A 23,574-nucleotide genomic window follows, 5' to 3' on the forward strand; every position below is an offset into this window, starting at 1 on the left:
GAGGGTGGCTCATTAGCATATTTGGAAAAAGCATTTTTTACGAACAATTTGATTTTTACGAATAATTGGAGTCAAATTTTCGTAACGAACCACAAGTTATAATTTCAAATAAACCATATCCGAAAATGTCAAAAGTTGACATATGATATGTCAGTGTATTCAAAGTGTTATTTTCTATCGAATAAAGTAAAAAAAATACCTAGGGTGCCATTTAGAAATCAAAAGTTGTATTTTTTTCCGGTGAAACAGGAAGTGACCAAAAACAATTGAATACGTCAATCAATCCTAATTTATGTCACAGACTAACATACCAAATCTCGTTTTTTTAACTGAAAAAATAAAAAAGTTATAGGGGTGAGCCACTTTTGAAACGCACCCGGTATTAGTGGTGGGCAAAACCGTTATTTTTAAATAACGGTTGAAACTGTTACTGTTATTTATATATAACAGCTTAAAATAACAGGTCTCCGTTTATTTTTTTACTTTAATGTTAAACACCTAAAATATCATACGCATTGTCCAAATTGTAGTAAAATCATAAAAATCTTCATATTTATTTCTTAATAAAAAATAATGTACTTAAAATATCAAATTTATAAGCAAATTAAACTCTGTTTTAATTTTTAGGACATGTTTATTATATTATTAATAATTAAGAAAATAATTATTAAAAAAATCAATATTACTAATTAAAAAAAATAATGAGCTTAGACAGTTTTTATTTATTTAAGTAGTTGAAAAGCACTTAATATTTCTAATCACCAAAGTTCTAATTCATTTAATAACTAAATTTCTAATCATCATTCACAATTTCTTGATATCATTATTGGTGACAGGCAAGTAAAATTGTCTTTGAAAAGTTTTTTTTAAAACGTAGCAAAAACAATGAAAGTTTTAAATATGTATAAAAATATTAATAAAAATAACTAAGGAACTGGAACATAATAACTAAGTTCTGAAACCTCAACTGAAACTTACAAAACAAAAACTTTAAAATGTAGATAAATATATAAAAATAAATTTGCAGAAAGCAAAATTGTAAAATAAACTTGCTCAAAGGATTCTAATAACACAAGCTTAATCAAGACAATTTTCTTTAATTCAGTTATAATTAATAATTATTTTTATTTATGATGCATTATTAATGCCAAAAAATACCCAGAAATCCGACAAAATAAAACCACTTTCAAACTATTTTACGCAAAAAAATATGTATTAAAAATTAAATAATTGAATTCTAACGCCACCGTACACCGCGATCGACCCACACAGGCGAAAAAGCTATTATTTTCCAACTGCGCTTATCTCGACCGCCGCCCGTTATGCTCGTAACAGGTTAAAAAACAATGTATCTAAAACAACAGCTTATTTTCTATACGTTATTCTCCAACCTGTTGCGGGCCCATCATCGACAATCGACCGATACAGCAGCGTTACTTTCCCACTCCGGTTACCTCAACCGCCAGGCGTTATGCCCGCAACAATTGCAATTGTTTTAAAAAGCTGCTTACTGGTATTTTTAAGCTGTTGTTATTGTTTAGAAGTAGCAACGGTTGCGTTATGTTATTTCCAAATAACTGTTGTAAAATAACAGATAGTTAAATAACAACCCATCTCTACCCGGTATATAGTCAGGTCAGACCAAGGAGACAATATTACGGGGTTCAATGATTTTCGGCGAGAGAATACTTACCTGGAAATCTCCTTAACTTGAGACATTCAAATTTGTATTTAAATTAAAGAAAAAAAAATGTTGTGAACCAGTTGTTTTAAAATCTCTGCATCAGAGTTAATTCTAAATAGTTGTCCGGCGAATGTGAATATAATACTACATCTAAAATGAGAGAAAAATTCAGTTCTAAATTAAAATGGCAGACAGAGTAATGAAAATAAGTCTTGACAGTTTTTCTGTAAATAATGCTGCATTTGATCGTTTTTTTTATTATAATTTATAACAAAATAGTTTAATCTATCTTAAGTTAGATAATTTCTTTTTTATAATACGGTGTTTTTTCATTGATTAATTTGTCTTAAGTCTGCCTTTATTATAACTTATTTTTATGTAGAAATAAACTATCAATCTTTGACTCTGAACTGTGTTTCTGAAAAGTGAGAAAAATTATATTCTTTCGCCGGCCCAAACCTACAATAACTGAACAATAAATAATATCATACCTAATTCTAAATTCATTACTTTTACTAAAAACATCTTTCAGGAAATTTTGATGTTCAGCTTGCGATTTCCATGGACTATGCCGCACAGTTGAAGTTACTTCATTATTAAATGAATGGGACGGGTCATTTACAGGAGATGAAGGCTGTATATCAAAGTTAGGCTTCTAGTTTAAAAAAATAACATGAAGTTATAAATCAGGAAAACGGCGAGCTCATTTGAAGGATCCAGGAGAAAAACATAAGCGCCATTTTACTAATTTTACAGGAGAGCACTGGACGGCTGGCGGTTAACAGGTTCTTATTAACCTAACTTCCGTGTATTCTATATTCCAAAGTAGCATTTTTAGACACAAAATCGAAACAAAATCTCTGCTGAGAAACATTGCGAATTACAGAGATGATTTGTTTTAGGAATAAATGTAATAACAGCCACTACCCATACCCAACAAGAAGCCGAAGAAAAATGTTACCAGCAAACGTTTTTTTTTCTCTTTTTTCCACAATGGAATACATGTTTTTATGTTTTAATTGTGTTATAATAAGTAAATAAAAATGTTTTAATTATTTTGACCATAAGTTTTGATTGGCGTTGTTGACAGGTGAAATTTCAATACAGTTCAAAATTTCTACACAGATAGCGCTAAATCGAAACATTTTGGAAACAAGGTTTCCATTTATTGTCGATTCGTTTTCGGAACAGGAGTTTCTTTCGTTTTAGACACAAATATGATATAATGTAGATGATTTGCGTCCGACTCCATGTCAATTTTATGAAATCCTCTACCCACATATAGAAAAAATCCTTCCAGAATCGCAAACGGGTTTTCGCCCCAACCGTGGCACCGTCGATTCCATATTTTCCATCCGTCAACTACAAGAAAAAGTAAAAGGGCAGTCTAAACTTTATGTTGCATTCATAGATCTAATAAAAGTCTTCGACTCTGTGAACAGAGATGCGCTTTGGTTCCGGTGGTTCCATTATGTCTCTAACGTATCGGTCCTTGAAAAAGCTAACTGCGAGAGTACTGAAGTCATGGTTACAAAATCCCGCATAAGATGGGCTGGTCACGTATGCAGAATGCAAGAAAACCGCATACCAAAATCTCTGCTTTACGGTGAGCTTGTAGACGTTAAGAGGAGGCCGGGTGGACAACTCAAAAGGTACAAGGACATTTTCCACGAAAACTTAAGGGGATTAATATGCAGAATCATTGGTATAGTCTATAAAATGAATAACTTTGAATTTTGACCGTTATTTTTTACCAACATGGCAAATATAAAATACCTCTGTCAATAAAGTTACTGATATTCTTTAAATTGAGTGACTGAACGAATCAGATAGGTAACTCTTTTTACTTTCGTGAAATAGAAAAGAAAAATTATAAAACAAGTCACAGTTCTGCCTCTTCTTGCAAAAATCAACACGAAATGGCATAATTGTCAAAAGTCAAATGTCATCAGCTTTTGGCACTTCTAAATATCAGACCAATGCCGTCTCTAATAGAACAGTCACGGAGCGAGATTTATGACGTCACGCTAGTTAGATACTACGGATTAATAAATATGTTGTAGAATACATGGAAAACATAATTATATTCCTAGTGTTTTTGGTTTGTATTTTAAAAATGATATAGTTTACATGAAATATACATAATATACAGTTAATAAATAAAATATATTATATAGCTATTTATAGTAATAAATACTTTGGCAAATAAACTATGAACCATACAAATGCAGCAAATGTTTTACAATATACAAATAATGAATAGGTACATAAGATAATGGGTAAAATGTAAAATATATTTTAAATTTTGGTTAAAAAATCGATTTAATTTAACAAAAAAAACATTCAATATCTACTAATAGTGATGTTATTTGCATTCACAAAATTTATATGTACAGGGTGGGTCAAATTCGACGCTTTTAAAGGGAAGCACCCTTTTCTATAGGAGATAGGTGAAAACTAATATCGGTGTCTGGAGCTCAATTTTTATCAAAAATATGATGGTGAAAGCCGCACATCGATATCTGTTACCGTTTATAAGGTACGGGGTGTTTTTCAAAAATGTGCATTTTAAAAACCATTAAATTCTGCATAAAAAGATGCTTTGGAAATGTTTTCATAAAAAAACAAAATTTTCTATAGCAAAAAAGTTACAGCGATTTGTTAAAAATGCACATTTCTCAAAACACCCCGCAACTCATAAACGGTAATATATATCGATGTGCGGTTTTCACTGTGATGTTTTTTTGATAAAAATTGAGCCCAGACACCGATATTAGTTTTCGCCTATCTCCTATAGAAAGGATGTTTCCCATTAAAATCGTCCAATTTGACCCACCCTGTACATTGTGCAAGTATTAATGTTCGAAAAATTATATTTGCAAATAATACAATATCATAGAAAAAAAAGGCGTCAGAGATGGCTATGAGATAAAGATCGCTGTCATTTTATATGTAAAATTATTCTAAAATTTTTGATTTTCTTGGGATTTAGGTTAGGAAAAAACTGATGATTAAGTTGTCATTTGGTTTTTCATTATTTTTTGTTGGTTTAAAAAAAAAAAAATCATATGACACAGCACTGATTAAGGCTATAATGTTAGCCGAGACGTTTTTTTTAACCAAAAAATAATGAAAAACCAAATGAAAACTTAATCAGCTGTTTTTATTTATTAACTGTACCTGTATATTTTTAATTAAGCGAAAAGAACTTAAAATTACATTTCTAAAAATATAGCACACTTGATATTTTGTTATAGTCCCCTTCGAAATACAGAAGTTTTATAAGTTCGCCACTTTTAACTATGGTAGGCTTTGAACACCTTATTGATGATCTGCCCTTAATGGAATTCAAAAACATATTTTTTCCAGCAGCCCCAGAACGCTGAACTTATCAGCAAATTTTTGCAGCCAATTTCGAGAATAATTGAATAACTAACCAAGATTCCAGCCGTTGGCCGTCGAGGCCGCCGGACTTAGTGCCTGTTATTCTTAGTTGATTTTTTATCTTTGCGGAAGAATAAAGGTTCTTATTTTAAAATTGCCCGTATAATCTAAACAAGAATTAGAATTATTTAGCGGCTATGCGACGGTAACCCTCTGAGTTAATGAATTCTGCGAGAAATGTTCAAAAACGGTTCTGTCTGACCATAACAGAACATGTAGTAAAATCTCATGTCTTGGTTTGTTATTAATTTTTATTGCTATTAATCTTTTTTTCGGTTCAAAGCCAAGAAAAGTGGGCGAATTTTTAAAAACTCTATATCTCGAAGAGAAATCGAGCAAAATACCAAGTATGCTATAGTTTTGGAAAGGTAACTTTAAATTATCTTCAACTAATTAAAAATATACAGGGTGTCCCATATAAAAAATCAAATTTTCTGTTGATAATTCTTAAATTATTAATTTAAAAAAAATGATACTTAAACCATTAAATTCTGCATAAAAAGATGCTTTGGAAATGTTTTCATAAAAAAACAAAATTTTCTATAGCAAAAAAGTTACAGCGATTTGTTAAAAATGCACATTTCTCAAAACACCCCGCAACTCATAAACGGTAATATATATCGATGTGCGGTTTTCACTGTGATGTTTTTGATAAAAATTGAGCTCCAGACACCGATATTAGTTTTCGCCTATCTCCTATAGAAAAGGATGTTTCCCATTAAAATCGTCCAATTTGACCCACCCTGTACATTGTGCAAGTATTAATGTTCGAAAAATTATATTTGCAAATAATACAATATCATAGAAAAAAAGGCGTCAGAGATGGCTATGAGATAAAGATCGCTGTCATTTTATATGTAAAATTATTCTAAAATTTTTGATTTTCTTGGGATTTAGGTTAGGGAAAAACGCTGATTAAGTTGTCATTTGGTTTTTCATTATTTTTGTTGGTTTAAAATAAAAAAAAATCATATGACACAGCACTGATTAAGGCTATAATGTTAGCCGAGACGTTTTTTTTAACCAAAAAAAAATAATGAAAAACCAAATGAAAACTTAATCAGCGTTTTTATTTATTAACTGTATATATATTTTTTATATTAACTTATTTATATTAACTGTTTATATTAACTGTATATTATGTATATTTCATGTAAACTATATAATTTTTAAAATACAAACCAAAAATACGAGGAATAATTATGTTTTCCATGTATTCTACAACATATTAATCTGTAGTATGTAACTAGCATGACGTCGTAAATCTCGTTCCGAGGCTGTTCTATTAGAGACGGCATTGCGTCAGCATGGCCGCAAGTTGCTAATCTAATAAAATTAACACTAGAAAAACCCGCGGGAACTGTCAAATTCAAAGTTATTCGTTTTACAGACTATAAGAAGCAGTTCACAATAGAACTCAATGGAGAAGAATTGTAAACTCGGTTAACAGCGACAACCAAAAAGTAAAGAGGCAACAAAGTAGTGAGATTTTTGAATGTCCGGAATGGCGGTAGGCAAATAACATCACGCTTTTCAGTCACAGAAAAGCTCGTGAAAGAAAACGCCTTGCGTGACCATCTTTTGATGCGTGTCGAATACTCGTCAGCGAGTAATGGCAGTATAGTATTTATGAAATAATGAATTAAAATTCCGCCATGTTGGCTAGTAATAGTGTTTTTAACTGAAAATATATGTTTTTATGGGGTGTTGAGCAATTAAACTCATAAGAACGCGTTCTACTTCCATCGATTTATATATTTTTATTTTAAGAACCACAATATAGAAATAAAAATAAAAATCTATATTTCAAACAGAAATATTTTGTAGCAACAAATAATGGTATACAGGGTGCTACAAATTCGAGGTACAAACATTGGTATCTCGGCAACCGTAATAGATGCCGTCAAAAAAGTTTTAAAAATTTCAAGGATTGCTGAGTTTCTTGGAAAAAACGGAGACTGAGTTCTTTCAAAATCTGAAATAAAAAATGCAGGTCCGTATTTAAAAAAATTAAGTTGGCCTCAGTATCTCACAAATTATCAGCTAATTTGAAAATTTAAAAATACTATCAGATAGCCCTTGTAAAGTGGCTATGAGAATGTGCAATTAGTTTTTTGATTTTCTTAAAAGTAACGACAGGAAAAAATAAAATTAATTTTCAAAAAAATCCGTTTTTTCTAAAAAACTCAGCAATCCTTGATATTTTTAAAACTTTTTTAATGGCCTCTTGGTGAACATGCCAAAACGCAACTTTGCCCTAATTTAACCATGTTCGTATCTATTACGGTTACCGAGATACCAATGCTCGTACCTCAAATTTGTAGCACCCTGTATAGAAGGGGCATTAAAAATATGGAAGTACAATATTAAATCAGACGATGAATTTGCTTTTCCCAGACATTTTTTGTGCCAGAAAACCTAAAAACAAAGATTTTAAGACAAAAAATTATGGCGGATGTCGACATTGTTGATGGTTGTTTTCATTTTGAAATCCACACACAGACGTAGACTATTTTAGTTTGGTATTTTATTTCTTCACATTTAGAAACAGTGGCTGCTGAAAACGGAAACATCTTGGACACAAATTGCTGAAAATGTTTGGAAACATTTCCTCTAAAAGTTTTGATTCCGCATCGAAACATTTCAGGAAACGGCTAGTGCCACCACATTGGAAACACATGTAATAAAGCCATATTTTTTTTCCTATTTGTGGCATACCGTTTCCATTTTGTGTCAAGAAACGGACACAATTATTAGGAATATTACCTAAAATGTGTCTTAAAATGCTACTTGGATTGCTACTAGCACAGAATATCGAGCTACGCAACAGAAGCCTCGTTATATGTAAAAAATCGTAGGTCTCAAAAGGAGACAGACTTTTAAAGCCTGTCTCCAGATCAGATATTTTGATGCGGTAGTTTCACTACTATATAACAGAGGGCGATAAATTTAAAAGAAAACAGTTTTCTACAAACGAAATTTAAAAGAATTTTATGCAGTGTTGCCATTGTGTAATTTATATTGTAATACTTCCTGATAAAGCCTACGTTCAAATTTGCTAGATCATTTAAACATATTAAAATAGATTAGAGCTCTTTTTTCAAACGTTTAAGTATTTAACTTGCCATGTTAGTTGGAGTTAAATCTTACGAGCTGAATTAAAATCACTTTCTGACGTTTGATTCTAACTGAATCCTAAATTTTGATTGTAATTCGGCGACAATATAATAAGTATTGTTCTACTATTATGACACCACTTTCTGACGTTCGATTGTGTTCACACCGTATGATCGGGAAAAAACGGCGTTAGCGATGGCTATGAAATGAAAATCGCTGTCATTTTATGTGTAAATTTATATGGGAAATGTCACATCGATCGTCTTTTCCCAGCCAACTGAACGCCGTTTTTTTTTCGGTATCATTGACGGTATTTGATATATACTTGCGTATTTTTCATGACATTGCAATATTATGATACCATGAAGCATATCAAGTGATACCATATTACGATACATGGCGTTTGATTGGGCTTAAACTTGGTACATTTATATTACGTATCTTCAGTGACATTGTAATATTATGGTACCATGAAGCATATCAAGAGGTACCATAATAGTACCATATACGATACCATTTCCTGGCGTGCGATTGGACTTATACTTGGTATAGTAAGTATCTTCGGTGACATTTTAATATGATGGTACTATGATGCATATAAAGTGGTACCTTAATATAGTACCATATTACGATACCACTTCCTGACGTTCGATTGGGCTCATATTTGACTATACTTGCGTATTTTTGATGACATTGCAATATTATGGTACCATGAAGCATATCAATGGGTACCATAATGTAGTACCATATAACGATACCATTTCCTGGCTTTCGATTGAGCTTAAACTTTATATACTACGTATTTTCGGTAACATCGTAATATGATGGCACCATGGAGCATATAAATTGGTACCTTCTATAGTACTATATTATGATACCACTTCCTGACGTTTATTTATTGGGCTCATATTTGATATATACTTGCATATTTTTGATGACATTGCAATATTATGGTACCATGAAGCATATCAAGAGGTACCATAATAGTACCAAATACGATACCATTTCCTGGCGTTCGATTGGGCTTAACTTGGTACAGTAAGTATCTTCGGTAACATCGTAATGGTATGATGATGCACCTACTATGATGCATATATAAAAGTGGTACCTTCTATATACATATTATGATACCACTTCCTGACGTTTATTTATTGGGCTCATATTTGATATATACTTGCATATTTTTGATGACATTGTAATACTATGGTACCATGAAGCATATCAAGGAGTACCATAATGTAGTACCATATTACGATACCATTTCCTGGCGTTCGATTGGGCCCAAATTTGATATACTTGTGTTTCTTTATAAAGATTTGTTTAATTAATAATTTTAATTTATTTTACGAATTTTAATTTATTGTACGGATGTCGTGACAGCAACTTTTATGCCGAACTAATATATTATTAATTGTACCTGCGTCACTTTTTAAAATCTACCTAGGTATATATAAATAACATGGCAAACAGAAAAAAAATTGTTATTATAGTAACATTTTTTGTACTGCATTTTAATAAATCATTTCCATTATTATTAAACGTATATTTCATTACTAACGTTTCAGCATTAATAAATATCACTATCAATCGCCCTGTATATTATTAATTTTAAAGGTAATTAAAGTTATTTTTTTAGTTAACATAATAAAGTAGTGTATATTAAAAATGTATTTTGAGAGCATATGTTTTCTAATTTATTTTTTTATTTTTATTAATTTATTATAATTTTAAAAGCCAAACGAATAATTAATATAAGTGTATCTGACAAGAAACGAAGAATAGAAAGAAATTATTATACACCAGAAAAAGAATGGGATGCCAATTAAAGTCTGTTTGAATCTGGCAACTGTGCATATTTTGCCGAGCTTCAAGGCCGTCGACGTGCCGTCGATCTACGTCGATCCAAAACCGAAAGTTGAAAATTTCCAATTATATTCTGATTATGATATTGTCGCACCATCTAGTATTTTATTTGTGCAATTTTAGCTCTTTCATTTCGAGTATTTTTCTGTTGCGTAGCTAGATATTCTGTGCTACTAGGCATATATCATACGATTTAACAACTTATTGCCCTGCAGAGTTTATACATTTTGTAGAGACCAGTTAGACTTACTATAATATTCTAAGATCCTAAAATTAAGCAATTGGCGCTTATCAAGTTTTCCCCTGGACCCTTCATTTTATATATCTGCTAACTAAACTTCATTAATTACTTAAGTAAATACTTACCACTTCTTCAGATTCTAAATGTGGTAGGTCCAACACAATCAAATCATCGTCTTCGTCGTCGTCTATAAGTATAGACTGCACAGCTTGGCATGTTTCAACATGTTGCACTGCGCCAATAGATTTTCTATATCTATATTTTAGACCAAGTAAAGAAACATACATTTACTGAATGGAATACAATGTTTTAGTGAACAATTACCTAGTCGCTCTTAACTCTTCAATTGAAAATTCAGTTTGAGGATCAATATACACTCTATGCTTAGGATAACCATGCGTTACAGATGGACTGGCTTCGTCAGGATAATTTACAATTGCCACATGCCAATTTGAATAATCTTCTAGGCATTCCAAAGGCAAATTAGCCGGCAGTCCTACTAAACTTTCATCGAAATTATCCTCGTGGACTAAAAACGTGAATATATATTTTATGGTTATCTCAGTACACATAAAAAAATGTAATAAATAAGTAAAAGGTAATGTTTTTAGTGTAGAATAATTTAAAATGTGTACTTTTTTGATTCTAGTTCCAATCAACAATTTTTTTATGGATCACTTTAGTCAAGAGTTGGTTTATTTAACTCTAAGTCTATAAAGAGACACAGCCAATCTTAGTGCAAGCATAATCATATAAATATTGTACAGGGTGGGTCAAATTCGATGCTTTTAAATGGAAACGCCCTTTTCTATAGGAGATAGACAAAAACTAATATCGGTGTCTGGAGCTCAATTTTTGTCAAAAACATGATGGTGAAAACTGCATATCGATATCTGTTACCGTTTCGGAGTTACGGGGTGTTTTTCAAAAATGTGCATTTTTAACAAATCTCTGTAACTTTTTTGCTATGGAAAATTTTGTATTTTTATGAAAACATTTCCGAAGCACCTTTTTACGTAGAATTTAATGGTTTAAGTATAATTTTTTTTTAAATTAATAATTTAAGAATTATCAACAGAAAATTTTATTTTTTATTTAGGACACCCTCTATATTTTTAATTAACTGAAAAGAATTTAAAATTACCTTTCCAAAAATATAGCACACTTGATATTTTGTTATAATCCCTTTCGAAATACAGAATTTTTAAAAGTTCGCCACTTTTAACAATAATATAATATTAAATGCTTTGGACCCCTTATTGATGATATGCCCTTAATGGAACTCGAAAACATATTTGTCCAGCAAGATCACGCCTCTGAACGCTGAAGTTATCAGCAAATTTTTGCAGCCAATTTCAAGAATAATTCAATAGCTAACCAAGATCCCAGCCGTTGGCCGTCGAGGCCGCCTGACTTAGTGCCCATGGATCTAATCCTATGGATATATTTGCCGAAGAATAAAGGGTTCCTTATTCTTCCGTATAATCTAGACAAGAATTAGAAATCCTTAGTAGTTATGAGAGGGTATCTTTCTCCCCCACTGAGTTACAGAATTCCGTGAGAAATGTTAAAAAACTGCTCCGTCTGTCCATAACAGAAGACGGTCGATATGTCGAACACCTGTAGCAAAATTTTATGTCTTGGTTTGCTATTTATTTTTATTGTTATTAGATATAGTTTAAATGTGTTGTGATGTTGGTTAAATATAGTTTAAATTGTTATAAAATTCTGCATCTCCCATAGCAAATTTTATTTTCATTTTAATTGATGCTCACAGCTAGAATTTTTTGCATTACAGCCGGTGCTGTTCAAAGCCTACTTACTTAAAGCGGGCGAATTTTTATATACTCTATATCTCGAAAAGGAATCGAGCAAAATATTAAGTGTGTTATATTTTTGGAAAGGTAATTTTAAATTATTTTCAATAAATTAAAAATATACAGGGTGTCCCATATAAAAAATAAAATTTTCTGTTGATAATTCTTAAATTATTAATTTAAAAAAAATTATACTTAAACCATTAAATTCTACGTAAAAAGGTGCTTCGGAAATGTTTTCATAAAAATACAAAATTTTCCATAGCAAAAAAGTTACAGAGATTTGTTAAAAATGCACATTTTTGAAAAACACCCCGTAACTCCGAAACGGTAACAGATATCGATATGCAGTTTTCACCATCATGTTTTTGACAAAAATTGAGCTCCAGATACCGATATTAGTTTTTGTCTATCTCCTATAGAAAAGGGTGTTTCCATTTAAAAGCGTCGAATTTGACCCACCCTGTACAGGGTGAGTTTTAAGTAAGTGCAAATATTTTCAGGGCTGGTAGATCTTAATAAAAGAAACATATTTTCTTTTTACCGTTTTTCAAATTATTAGAGTTTCTTAGAGTTCTTTTACTTAAAACTTTTTTATTTCACTAGTGAAAAGGCTTTTCATTTCGTTACTTTTTAATTATACATTCCTATACCTAAAATAAATCGTTTTTAAGTTATTTAAGATTTAGTTTTAAAACGAATATTTTTCTTGAAAATTTCTGGCTTCCTTTGACATTAAGTGTCAAACAATCAGACAATTTATTTCCTTCTGACAGAAAAATAAGTATTTGAATTTCGTCTATTATTAATAGTGCTGCTTAAAACTTTATAAAGTGTATTTATTAAAATATATCTCATATTTTAGTGATATCTAATGGCAATATGACATGGCCAGATATAGTTTTACATTGCTTTACCAAACCAGAAAAGTATCCGGTTTAAAACTAAATCTTAAATAACATAAAAACGATTTATTTTAGGTATAGGAACATGGAGAATCAAAAAGTAATGAATTAAAAAACCTTTCCTCTAGTAAAAAAAAAATGGGTTTCCATTTGAAAAAAATGATTTATGATAATTTTCTAAGCAAAATAAAAACACTAAATCACCACAATACACCAAAACATTTTTACTTTTACACTGGACGCGCGTTTCGCTAACCATGTTAGCATCATCAGCAGATGATTATAAACTAAAGTACAATCTACAAGTTGAGCGTTTATATACTCGCCCAGTGGGCACCGAGTGGGCGTGGCAAAATCTAGCCAACCGAGTCAGAGCCCACTGAGCGTAACAGTTAGATTTCCGCCACTAGAGTAGTAGAAACAAAGAACTTGAAGGAATTCGACCGTTGACTCTGTTCATACTATCTTTACATTTATTAATTCTGATGCTTTCATATGCATCTAATTGCCTGTAATTTGAGACTTGTTTAATTGGTTTTAAATTATTAAGATCTATACAATGTTCTTTATCAACAATATGTTCGGCAACGCAAGATTTATCCGGTCTACCATATCTTATCTGAGCTAAATGTTCTTTAAATCTAGTTAATATTGATCTTCTAGTTTGCCCAACATATTTCTGATTACAATCTTTACAAGAAATTTCATAAATACCCGACCTTTCCAGTGGAGGTGTTTTATCTTTTGGATTACCTAATAATTGTTGTAATTTATTAATAGCACTATACACAAGTTTATAATTGACATTCTTAAAAATTCCTTTTAGACCACGGGATAACTCTCTATCAAACGGTATCGAAAAATATTTAGACGTATCTTTCTCCACTTGAAAAGTCGAATTTTCAGAAATCATTAACCTATACCTACGTTTTCTAATTAATTTATCAACTAGTGAAGGAGAATATCCATTACACTCAGCTACATTCCTAATGTAATCTCTTTCTATTTCATATCTTTCGTTGGAAAGTGGGAAACTAAGTAATCTATGAACTAAGAAATTTAAACTCGCCATTTTATGTTCAACACTATGTTGTGATTCATTAGAAATATATCTGCGTGTGGTCGTATTTTTCCTATAGATATTCTTCTCCAGTAGTCTTCTCCTATAGTCTTCAAATTCCAGGCAATTATTAGTATTTCTAATAACTAATACATCTAGAAATGGTAATCTGTCGTTGTTCTCAATTTCATGCGTAAATTTAATGGAAGGAAAACGATTATTTAACTTAGAAATAAAATTATCTATGGTGTCTGAATGTGTGTCAAAAACAGCAAAAATATCATCCACATACCTAAACTATACTCTTGGAAAATACTCAAACTGATTCCCAGCCTCCACTTCAAACCTGCTCATGAATAAATTAGCCAAAATTGGAGACAATGGATTACCCATTGCTGTACCTTCCCGCTGTTCAAAAAAGTTGTTATTAAATTGAAAACAATTTTGTTTCATACATAACGATGCAAGCTCAATATATTCACTCACAGTTTTGTTGTCGAGACCATTTGCGTTCAGTAATTCCTTCAAGTAACCTAAAGTATGTGGAATTGGAACACTTGGGAACAACGAAGATACATCAAAGGAGACCAAAATTTCACCTTCATGCAATGTTATATCTTTAATTTTGTTAATGAATTCAATATTATTTTTAACTGAGAAAGAAGGTTCATGATCAGGTAAATTTTCGAACTCCCTTGATAACCATTTTGCCAAATTATAAGTCGGAGAACCTACAGCCGAAACAATTGGGCGTATAGACTTGTCCGGTTTATGAATTTTTGGCAAAGCATACAATTTTGGTAATGAGGGATTGGATACTTGCAATTTCCTCTTTAAAGAAAGATCAATAAGGGTATTACATTCTTTTAGAGTTTTTTAACGTCTGCTACCATCTTAGACAAAGGATTCTTTTTCAAATTTATGTAGGGGCCATTATCGATTAAGTTGTTAACCTTATTGTAATAGTCTTTTTTATCTAATATAACAACCTTATTTCCCTTATCAGCTTTTAGATAGAAATAATCTTTGTTACGCAAACTCTTGACAATATCGTGCTCTTTGTTAGATTTTAATGAATTACTTGAAACGATATTTTTTGACAACTGATTTCTACAAGCCTCTCTTGTAAATACTTTAGAAGCCTCAGGCAAGTGCTGAATAGCAGTTTCAACACCAACGACGATTTCCTCCAAAGCGCTACCAGAGTTGGGCAATGCATACTTTAAACCTTTGTTTAATAAACTGAGCTCTTGTTTATCAAAAGTCTGGGAAGAAAGATTTTCTACTATGTTTATGTCTCTTTGGAAAACATGTTTGTTTTTCGATGTTTTCTTAACAAATTAGGCTAGATTTTGCCACGCCCCCTCGGTGCCCACTGGGCGAGTATATAAACGCTCAACTTGAAGATTGTACTTTAGTTTATAATCATCTGCTGATGATGCTAACATGGTTAGCGAAACGCGCGTCCAGTGTAAAAGTAAAAGTGTTTTGGTGTATTGTGGTGATTTAGTGTTTTTATTTCGCTGTGTAACACCAAAGGTTCCAACCCTCAACTGTAATAATTTTCTAATCTCTCGATTCCATGATGGCTACGACCAATATTATATGACATTCAAACAATTTAATTTCTGAAATAAATAGCCACATGTCTTCTCTTTATGTCACAGTGGCTGTAGTAGTCACTAAATTTGACAGTTAAGCTACACAATTTTTTTTTGACAAGCAGTTTTTTTCCTCCAAAAATTTTAAATATTTTTTTTCTCAAAAACGGTTAATGGTATAGAGTGTTTGATATCAAAATTCATAAAATTTAATAGAATATTTAAATATATAATAAAAAAAAGGGGACACCCATTTAAAATGAGAAAGCTGCTATCAACTTTCGGTATTTCAGGAAGTGCCGCCATATTGAAAATATTTTAATCCATAGATCTCATTGTGAAACAAAAATGTGCAAAAAATCTTCGATCTAGATATTGTAGTTATTTAGAAACTTCTAATGCGCGCTCAGCCTGGGCCACCCTGTATAATAAAAGTAATTTATTGATTGAGGATAGAAAAATGTTCAAAATTTTACTAAAACACTTTTCTTAACAAAATAACAAAGAAAATTGAGACCATATGGAAGTTTGACATTTCATATATCCTTCTTTCTCTCTCCTATGTAATGAGAGACAAATATATCCTAGACCTATCTTCTATTTTTTCGGGCGATTAGGGATTTTAAATAAATTACCTATTATGAGATCTGACAATAGTTAAATATACCGTATGATCGAATAAAAAAGGGCGTTAGCGATGGCTATGAAATGACGATCGATGACATTTCCCATATAATTTTATATATAAAATGACAGCGATCTTCATTTCATAGTCATCGCTGACGCCGTTTTTATTCGGTCTTACGGTACCTATATCCACAAAGTTACGCGGAAGAGTTTTGATTACATATTTACAACTTCCCTGCGGAGGGTGTTAATCTTTTGTTGTTATATTATATCCTCGTATATGAATTTTTAAAGTAGCTCAACCTAAGACGTTTATGGATGTAAAGCACCAGATGGCGGGGCGTATTTGACAGTCTTTTGCTACAGAAAAATATTTTTTGTTACTCTGAATTTTGAAGCGACCAATAAAAACAGAGAAAATAAAAATCGATAATTGCCAATTGCTTACTAATCGACCAGATACTTTTTGTCTATTAGATATGCTATAAAAGCTGGTAATTATACAATTCGACCATTGTAAATACCCGACAAATTCCGCAAGGCCGACGAGGCCGATGTTTTGTACTGATAAGAAAAAAAAGGTTTGTTTAGAAAATTTTCGAGATATATTTTCTTTCTGAATGCACATTTTTAAAGTATTTTATATTCTTTGTCCGCTTGATCTTTAATACTGGTCGCACGCATCGAAGTTCTGTTTCTTCTAGTTTTAAAAAATGTTTTTATTTCTTTGTAGTTGTAGTGGTTGTAGTGTAAAATTAGATTAATTTTATTACGTTTAATTATAACGTTTAGTGTAGAATACCAGAAATACTTTAGTAGTAGTGTTTTTATAGTTCATTTTGTAGTTAAGTAGTAGGTGAAGGGATAATTTGGATATTTTTTCTTTTCGTTTGATTAATTAGTAAGTTTGATAATTTTTTCAGTGTAGAATACAAGAAGTAGCTGTGTAGTGTTTTTATTAAGAGATTATATTCGTTTATTTTGTAGATGAATAGTAGGTGAAGGTATTTGGGTATTTTAACAGCAATTAGCATTATCATAAATTATAAATAATGTACCAACATATCGAAATAATAATTTATAATTTCTTTGTTAATACGGTTTAGAATTCTTAAAATAACAGGCAAAAATAATCCACAATTTACAATAAAATAAAAGTTTCGTTTAAATTTCTTAATCAGCTGATCATTATTAAAGTTTACAGAAACCCGGGCTATATTATTACATTACTCTGAGGAAAATAGCGAAGATAATCGATATTTTTGACTCCGCCCCGAAAAGTTCACGATTTGTCCTCCAGTTGGCAGCACATTTTGTCTAGTCGGTTGAGCAACTTTAAGAATATATAAACAAGGATTATATTTAAAAAAAATTAACCCCCTCCGCAAAGAAGTTATATAATGACTATTTATAACCAGGAAGTTGCAAGAAAAAGTTTTGATTGCATTGGTTTCAACTTCTTTGCGGAGGGGGTTAATCTTTTTTTGATATAATATAACAGAAGATTAACACCCTCCGCATGGAAGTTGTAACCAATGCACAATCAAAACTCTTTAGTGCAACTTCGTGGTTATAAATAGTCAGATCTCGTTTGTAAAATAGCAGTTATGGGAAGGAGCCGGTCTTCTGGCGACCACCTTTCGTAATTCCAGAATGACCGAAAAAAACACGCTAAATTTAGGTTTAGCATTGGCAACGTTGCTTTAAATGCCAGAAACACATAACCCAACACTTTCAGATTGTTTACAAATTTATTTTAGCAAATTTTCCTCTATTATGCATAGAATTGGTTAAAAAAGTAACAGAAAATAGCAAAAACATCATTGTTTATTGAATACTTAACAAAATATGTGCTAGAAAACCTTAAAAATATGAGAAATTAATAAAAATTGGATGTTGAAATATTTTTTTCGTTTTTCTGAAAAACGGTAAGAGGCCGCACAGTGGGGTATTTGACACAGATAGTTGATCGAAATTTTTTTATGTAGACCTTATATAAATTATTGCTGTTTTCAATTAAAGAGGAAATAATATGAACAAAATAAAGGATAATTCGTCGATTCTAAAAAAAAGAAAGAAAAATCACTGTTCCAGTGTTTCCACGGTCAATGCCACTAATGCCAGTAGTAATATCGCAACTAATACCAAAGCTAATACTACTAATGCTGAGACTGATCCGTGAGCAATGCCGATACCACTAAAGTCGCTACTAATGCCAAATTGTGCTATACTGCTAATGGCACTAATGCGATCGCTTTGTACACAACAATGCCATCGCGGTTTACACCTCGCATTAGTATATCACTGATTGGCAAATTAGAGGAAACCAAGAATGTTTTTCTCATTTTATCAGCAAAGTCGCAAAAAGTCGCAGTATTTTATTTTACTGTATGAAATCCCAATGTTTACTAAGTAAAACGTATATAGACAATATGCTGAATTCTACGAAATGCGCAACTAAATCTCTAAGTATAATAAAAATGTCACAAATTTAATCAAATTTTCTGAACGCCTAACTTTTAGTTGCAAAAAAAAATCGTTAGTATAGAGAATATTAAAATAAATAATACGTTTTTGTAGAATACATACCTGCAGCTTGCTGAGCCATTTTCAATCAAAACAATAATATAAACGTAAAAAGAGCACAAGAACAACAAAAATTTATAATTTTAAACATAAAATTTAGCCATTTACCTCTTATCTGTGAGAAGTAACAACTTTGACGTTTCGTTGAAACGAATGAATGCAACTAAACACACCCATAGCAACGCCATTCATGGCAGACATGATTTAACTTATCATTTATCTTTTTTTGGGAAATCTTAAACACATTTGCTTTTTCGAATTTCGATCACCTTTTTCATGCTAATACCCCACCGTGGGCCGCCAGAAAAAAAAATCAGATTCGTAATCTACGACCTCAAAATAGGGTGTATACCAGTTTTGGTGAAAATCGGACGATTTCCAGTTTTCCCAAAAATTACCGTAATTTCTAATGCAGTAAGTTTATTTTATTGTTCCGCAATAAATGGCATGAAACTAGAAAATGTTAATTTTCAGACTACCGATTTTATAGCAATGACCTATACAAAAAAAAATTAACTAACCCATTCAAAGTACCTTTATAGATTTTCTAAATAATTTGATACAATATTCTAGACGAAAACAATCATATTATATTTTTTAACTATACAGGGTTGTTCACCACATACGACACGGAGTATTGTAGCTAAACGATTAGATTTTTACAAATTGTAAGTTTTGGGTTCGATGAAGGACTATTAGAGGTACAATTTAAAAATAATTTTACAAGATACAGAGTGTCCCAAATAAATAAAAAATATCAAAGTTGTATTTTTTTAAATGGAACACCCTGTATATTATTGCAGTTTTAGTTTCTACGATTAAAATAAAGGTAAATTTGATTAAGGTTTATTACACTTAAACCTTACAGTTTTTGAAATATTTTCAATTTTGTGAAATTGCAGTATAAATTTTAAGGGTTCATTTCTCCGAGGGTGTCAAAGTTTTTAATACTAAATATTTACTGAAGTTTATTTATTGATCAGTTATTGTGTTGCAATAATAAAAATTATACTACCTTATACAGAGTGTCTAAAAATTTATTTTAAATAATTACTAGCTTTAAACGGCAATAACTTGTTTAATTTAAATGGAACACCCTGTATCTTTTATGAGAATCAGATGCACAATTTAATTGTCATCCAAATTGTATTATACCATTTTTTACCTATCTCTTCAAGTTTCCGTAGAAAATGCATTTTCTTGTAATTTAAAACTGATTTATCAATATACCTATGGAATATTGACATTTTAGATTGTTTTTAAAACAACAAATGTACAAAATGTATTACATACAATTTTACATACAATTTGTATGCAAAAAGAAAACTATGTAAATCTTTATAAAAGAGTATACCATTAACTAAATATACCACCAGTATTTACGACTAAATACTAATTAATTACGTACTTAATTGCGTTCATTAATAAATTATTCTAAATAAATGTGGATTTGAATCAGAAATCTATATAATAATAAGTTATGAAAATCAACGTTTCTGTTGTTATAAATAAGCATTTGTCAAAAAATTAAATATCATTTTTAAGGTGTTGGTTTCTTACCACACTGTCTAATACACATACATAATTCAGTTTTTTAGTATTTGGAGCAATTATTATTAATCAACGCAAACAGTCAAGTAATGTAGTTTGAATACTCGAATCATATTAATTGGTCCTCTTTAACAAATATTTAAACAGTTTTTTTTTATTTTTTAATGAAATAAACGAACTATATCGACAATATTAGTATCTGTACTCTTTAAAAAGTTGGTACATCTTTAAAAATAATCTAAAATGTCAGTATTCCATGGGTATATTGATAAATGAGTTCTAAATTACAAGAAAATGCATTTTCTACGGAAACTTGAAGAGATAGGTAAAAAATGGTTAATACAATCTGATAGACAATTAAATTGTGCATCTGATTCTCATAAAATATACAGAGTGTTCCATTTAAATTAAACAAGTTATTGCCGTTTAAAGCTAATCATTATTTAAAATAAATATTTAGACACTCTGTATAACGTAGTAAAATTTTTATTATTGCAACACAATAACTGATCAATAAATAAACTTCAGTAAATATTTAGTATTAAAAACTTTGATACCCTCGGAGAAATGAAGCCTTAAAATTTATACTGCAATTTCATAAAATTGAAAATATTTCAAAAACGGTAAGGTTTAAGTGTAATAAACCTTAATCAAATTTACCATTATTTTAATCGTAGAAACTAAAAATGTAATAATATACAGGGTGTTCCATTTAAAAAAATACAACTTTGATATTTTTTATTTATTTGGGACGCTCTGTATCTTGTAAAAATATTTTTAAATTGTAGCTCTAATAGTCCTTCAACGAACCCAAAACTTACAATTTGTAAAAATCTAATCGTTTAGCTACAATATTCCGTGTCGTATGTGGTGAACAACCCTGTATAGTAAGTAAGTAGTAATTAAGAAATACCTAAAAATCCAGGACCAGCTGAACTATGACTAGAAAGTAACCTCTTTTTATGCGATACTGTTGTCCAAGGTCCAGCTTTAAGAGTATTTTCTTTTGGGGCTTCTTGTCTTTTAGCTACGCTTATAATACTTTTAGGAGGAGCACTAGCTACAATGATTAAGAAAATATACCGTGTGATCGAAAAAAATGTAAAGATCGCTGTCATATGTAAACATTTTACATATGACAGCGATCTTCATTTCATAGCCATCGTTTTTTCGATCACATTGTATAAGAAAATAACCTAACCTAACTTAACTTACCAGCTAAAGATCCTGAGAGACACTGCTCTTCAAATACATGGGGTTGTACATTAGAGCTAACACAATGAGTATTTGGTAAAATAGATATTCCGTTATTTGTTCCCGATGGAACACGGACATTATTTACTCGGCCGGAAGGATGAGAATGGAGAGAAATAAGCGCTTGACGTTTTTCTTGAAGTCGATTTTCGTTTCTGCCAAACAGCACCTGAGACAATAATAAAGATAGTGATAGTGAAATAAAATATAAATTCTATCTGATGAATATAATAAATTGACTTGACTGTAAATTTATTTCTTTCTATACTTGAGATGATATCCCAAGCAACACAGATAGTTCCAAATCCCTTAGGTTTAAGACTGGCTACCAAAACATAGTTCCTGGGTGCACCCTGTTACCTAATTTGTCACTATATCCGGTAATACCACTGCAAAGCATTTTTGGATAGTATCTGTTACCACCCTGTTACTTGTCATTTGGAATTTAAACACCCAAAATTAAGGTAGAAAATGGGTTGTTGCATCTAGTAACTGGGACTACGCAAATCCTTTCATTGTTACCACTAAGTGGCAAAATCTACATAGTGACAATAAATACGGAACGGCTACCAGCCTGTGCTACTAAAATGGGTGTATGAAGTACTTGTTACTATATAGTCCCATGCTTAGTCGCAGAATAGTCGCAGTACCCTATATTTTGGGTCTTAAAGTTACGAGTATTTGGATACTAATTGTTGGTCCCAAAATAGTAGCTGCGACTATGGTTTGTTACTATAAAGTAAAGGGTACTATACTCCTATTGACGTCTTGCTACTATAAAGTTATGGAAACTAAAAAATATTTCTTTATAGTAGCAGATCGCGTATTTACCCATCCTGTCCGTTACCACAAGAATAAAGATCAATAAAACTGTTTGTTCACTGCGCTGCGAGTGGAACTTCCTAGACAAGTTCACCAGGATAAAGGGTTTATTGGATTAAATTTAGAGAAGTATGACTGGGCTTTGATATGACAATAAATTATTTTAATTTTTTTTTTGAAATTCATATACATATTATTATTATGTATAATTGTCGTATTTTCTATATATTTGTAAAGTTCTTATAGCTGCATTTTCTAGGAATGTCGAGTTGGTGACTACTGATGAATTTAAAGATAAAACAGAGCTCAGAGAAAAAAGTAACATAAGACAGGAACTAAGGCGTTGGCCATTAAAACACCAAATTAGCCACATTGCTTTAACATATTTACGTGGTATACTAAAAAATGAAGGCTTAACATCATTGACAGGAAACAGCAGGACTTTATTGAGTACACTGAGATATTGTGCCATTGTTCCAATGGGAAATGGAGAATTTTGGTACAATGGAATAAGGAAGATTTTAGTAGCACGTTTATCCGAAGAGACCAACCTAGAATCGGTGTCTCTAATTTTTAATGTTGACGGCTTGCCTCCATTTAAGAGTTCTCCATTAGAATTTTGGCCGATACTCCTAAAAATGCATGAATATCCTTGCGATCAACCCATGGTGGCAGCTATTAATTGTGGCGAGTCAAAACCTCCATTACAAGAATTTTTACATGATTTTGTAACAGAATTAAATGAGATTTTGGAGACTGGAATTGAAGTAAATCAGATTAGGGCGAAAGTAAAAATTCGATTTTCTCATTCATCATTTTTTTTATTCAATTGTTTTTTGTCACTTCATGTTTCACCGGAAAAGACAACCTTTGATTTTTAAATGGCACCCTCAATATTTTTTGCTTAATTCAATAGAAAATGACACTCTGAATAGAATGACATATAATAATACGACATTTTCTCATATGGTTTATTTGAAATTGTAACATCGGTTCATAACG

General features: G+C 31.1%; 1 protein-coding gene across 1 annotated transcript in view; it reads right to left on the reverse strand.

Annotated features, from left to right (window-relative positions):
• The window catches only part of LOC115880552 (mitotic checkpoint serine/threonine-protein kinase BUB1 beta-like), a 110,351-nt gene that overhangs the window by 70,177 nt on the left and 16,600 nt on the right, over nt 1–23,574 (reverse strand). Inside the window, exons 4-8 of the mRNA XM_030897782.1 lie at nt 21,712–21,919; nt 21,410–21,556; nt 10,674–10,878; nt 10,475–10,604; nt 2,176–2,339 (exon numbers count right to left, since the gene is read on the reverse strand). Coding sequence (XP_030753642.1) covers nt 2,176–2,339; nt 10,475–10,604; nt 10,674–10,878; nt 21,410–21,556; nt 21,712–21,919 — 854 coding nt within the window. The remainder of the gene's footprint in view (nt 1–2,175; nt 2,340–10,474; nt 10,605–10,673; nt 10,879–21,409; nt 21,557–21,711; nt 21,920–23,574) is intronic.

Source organism: Sitophilus oryzae, unplaced genomic scaffold, assembly GCF_002938485.1.
Source record: "Sitophilus oryzae breed Bouriz unplaced genomic scaffold, Soryzae_2.0 scaffold_1625_pilon_pilon, whole genome shotgun sequence".
NCBI lineage: Eukaryota > Metazoa > Arthropoda > Insecta > Coleoptera > Curculionidae > Sitophilus > Sitophilus oryzae.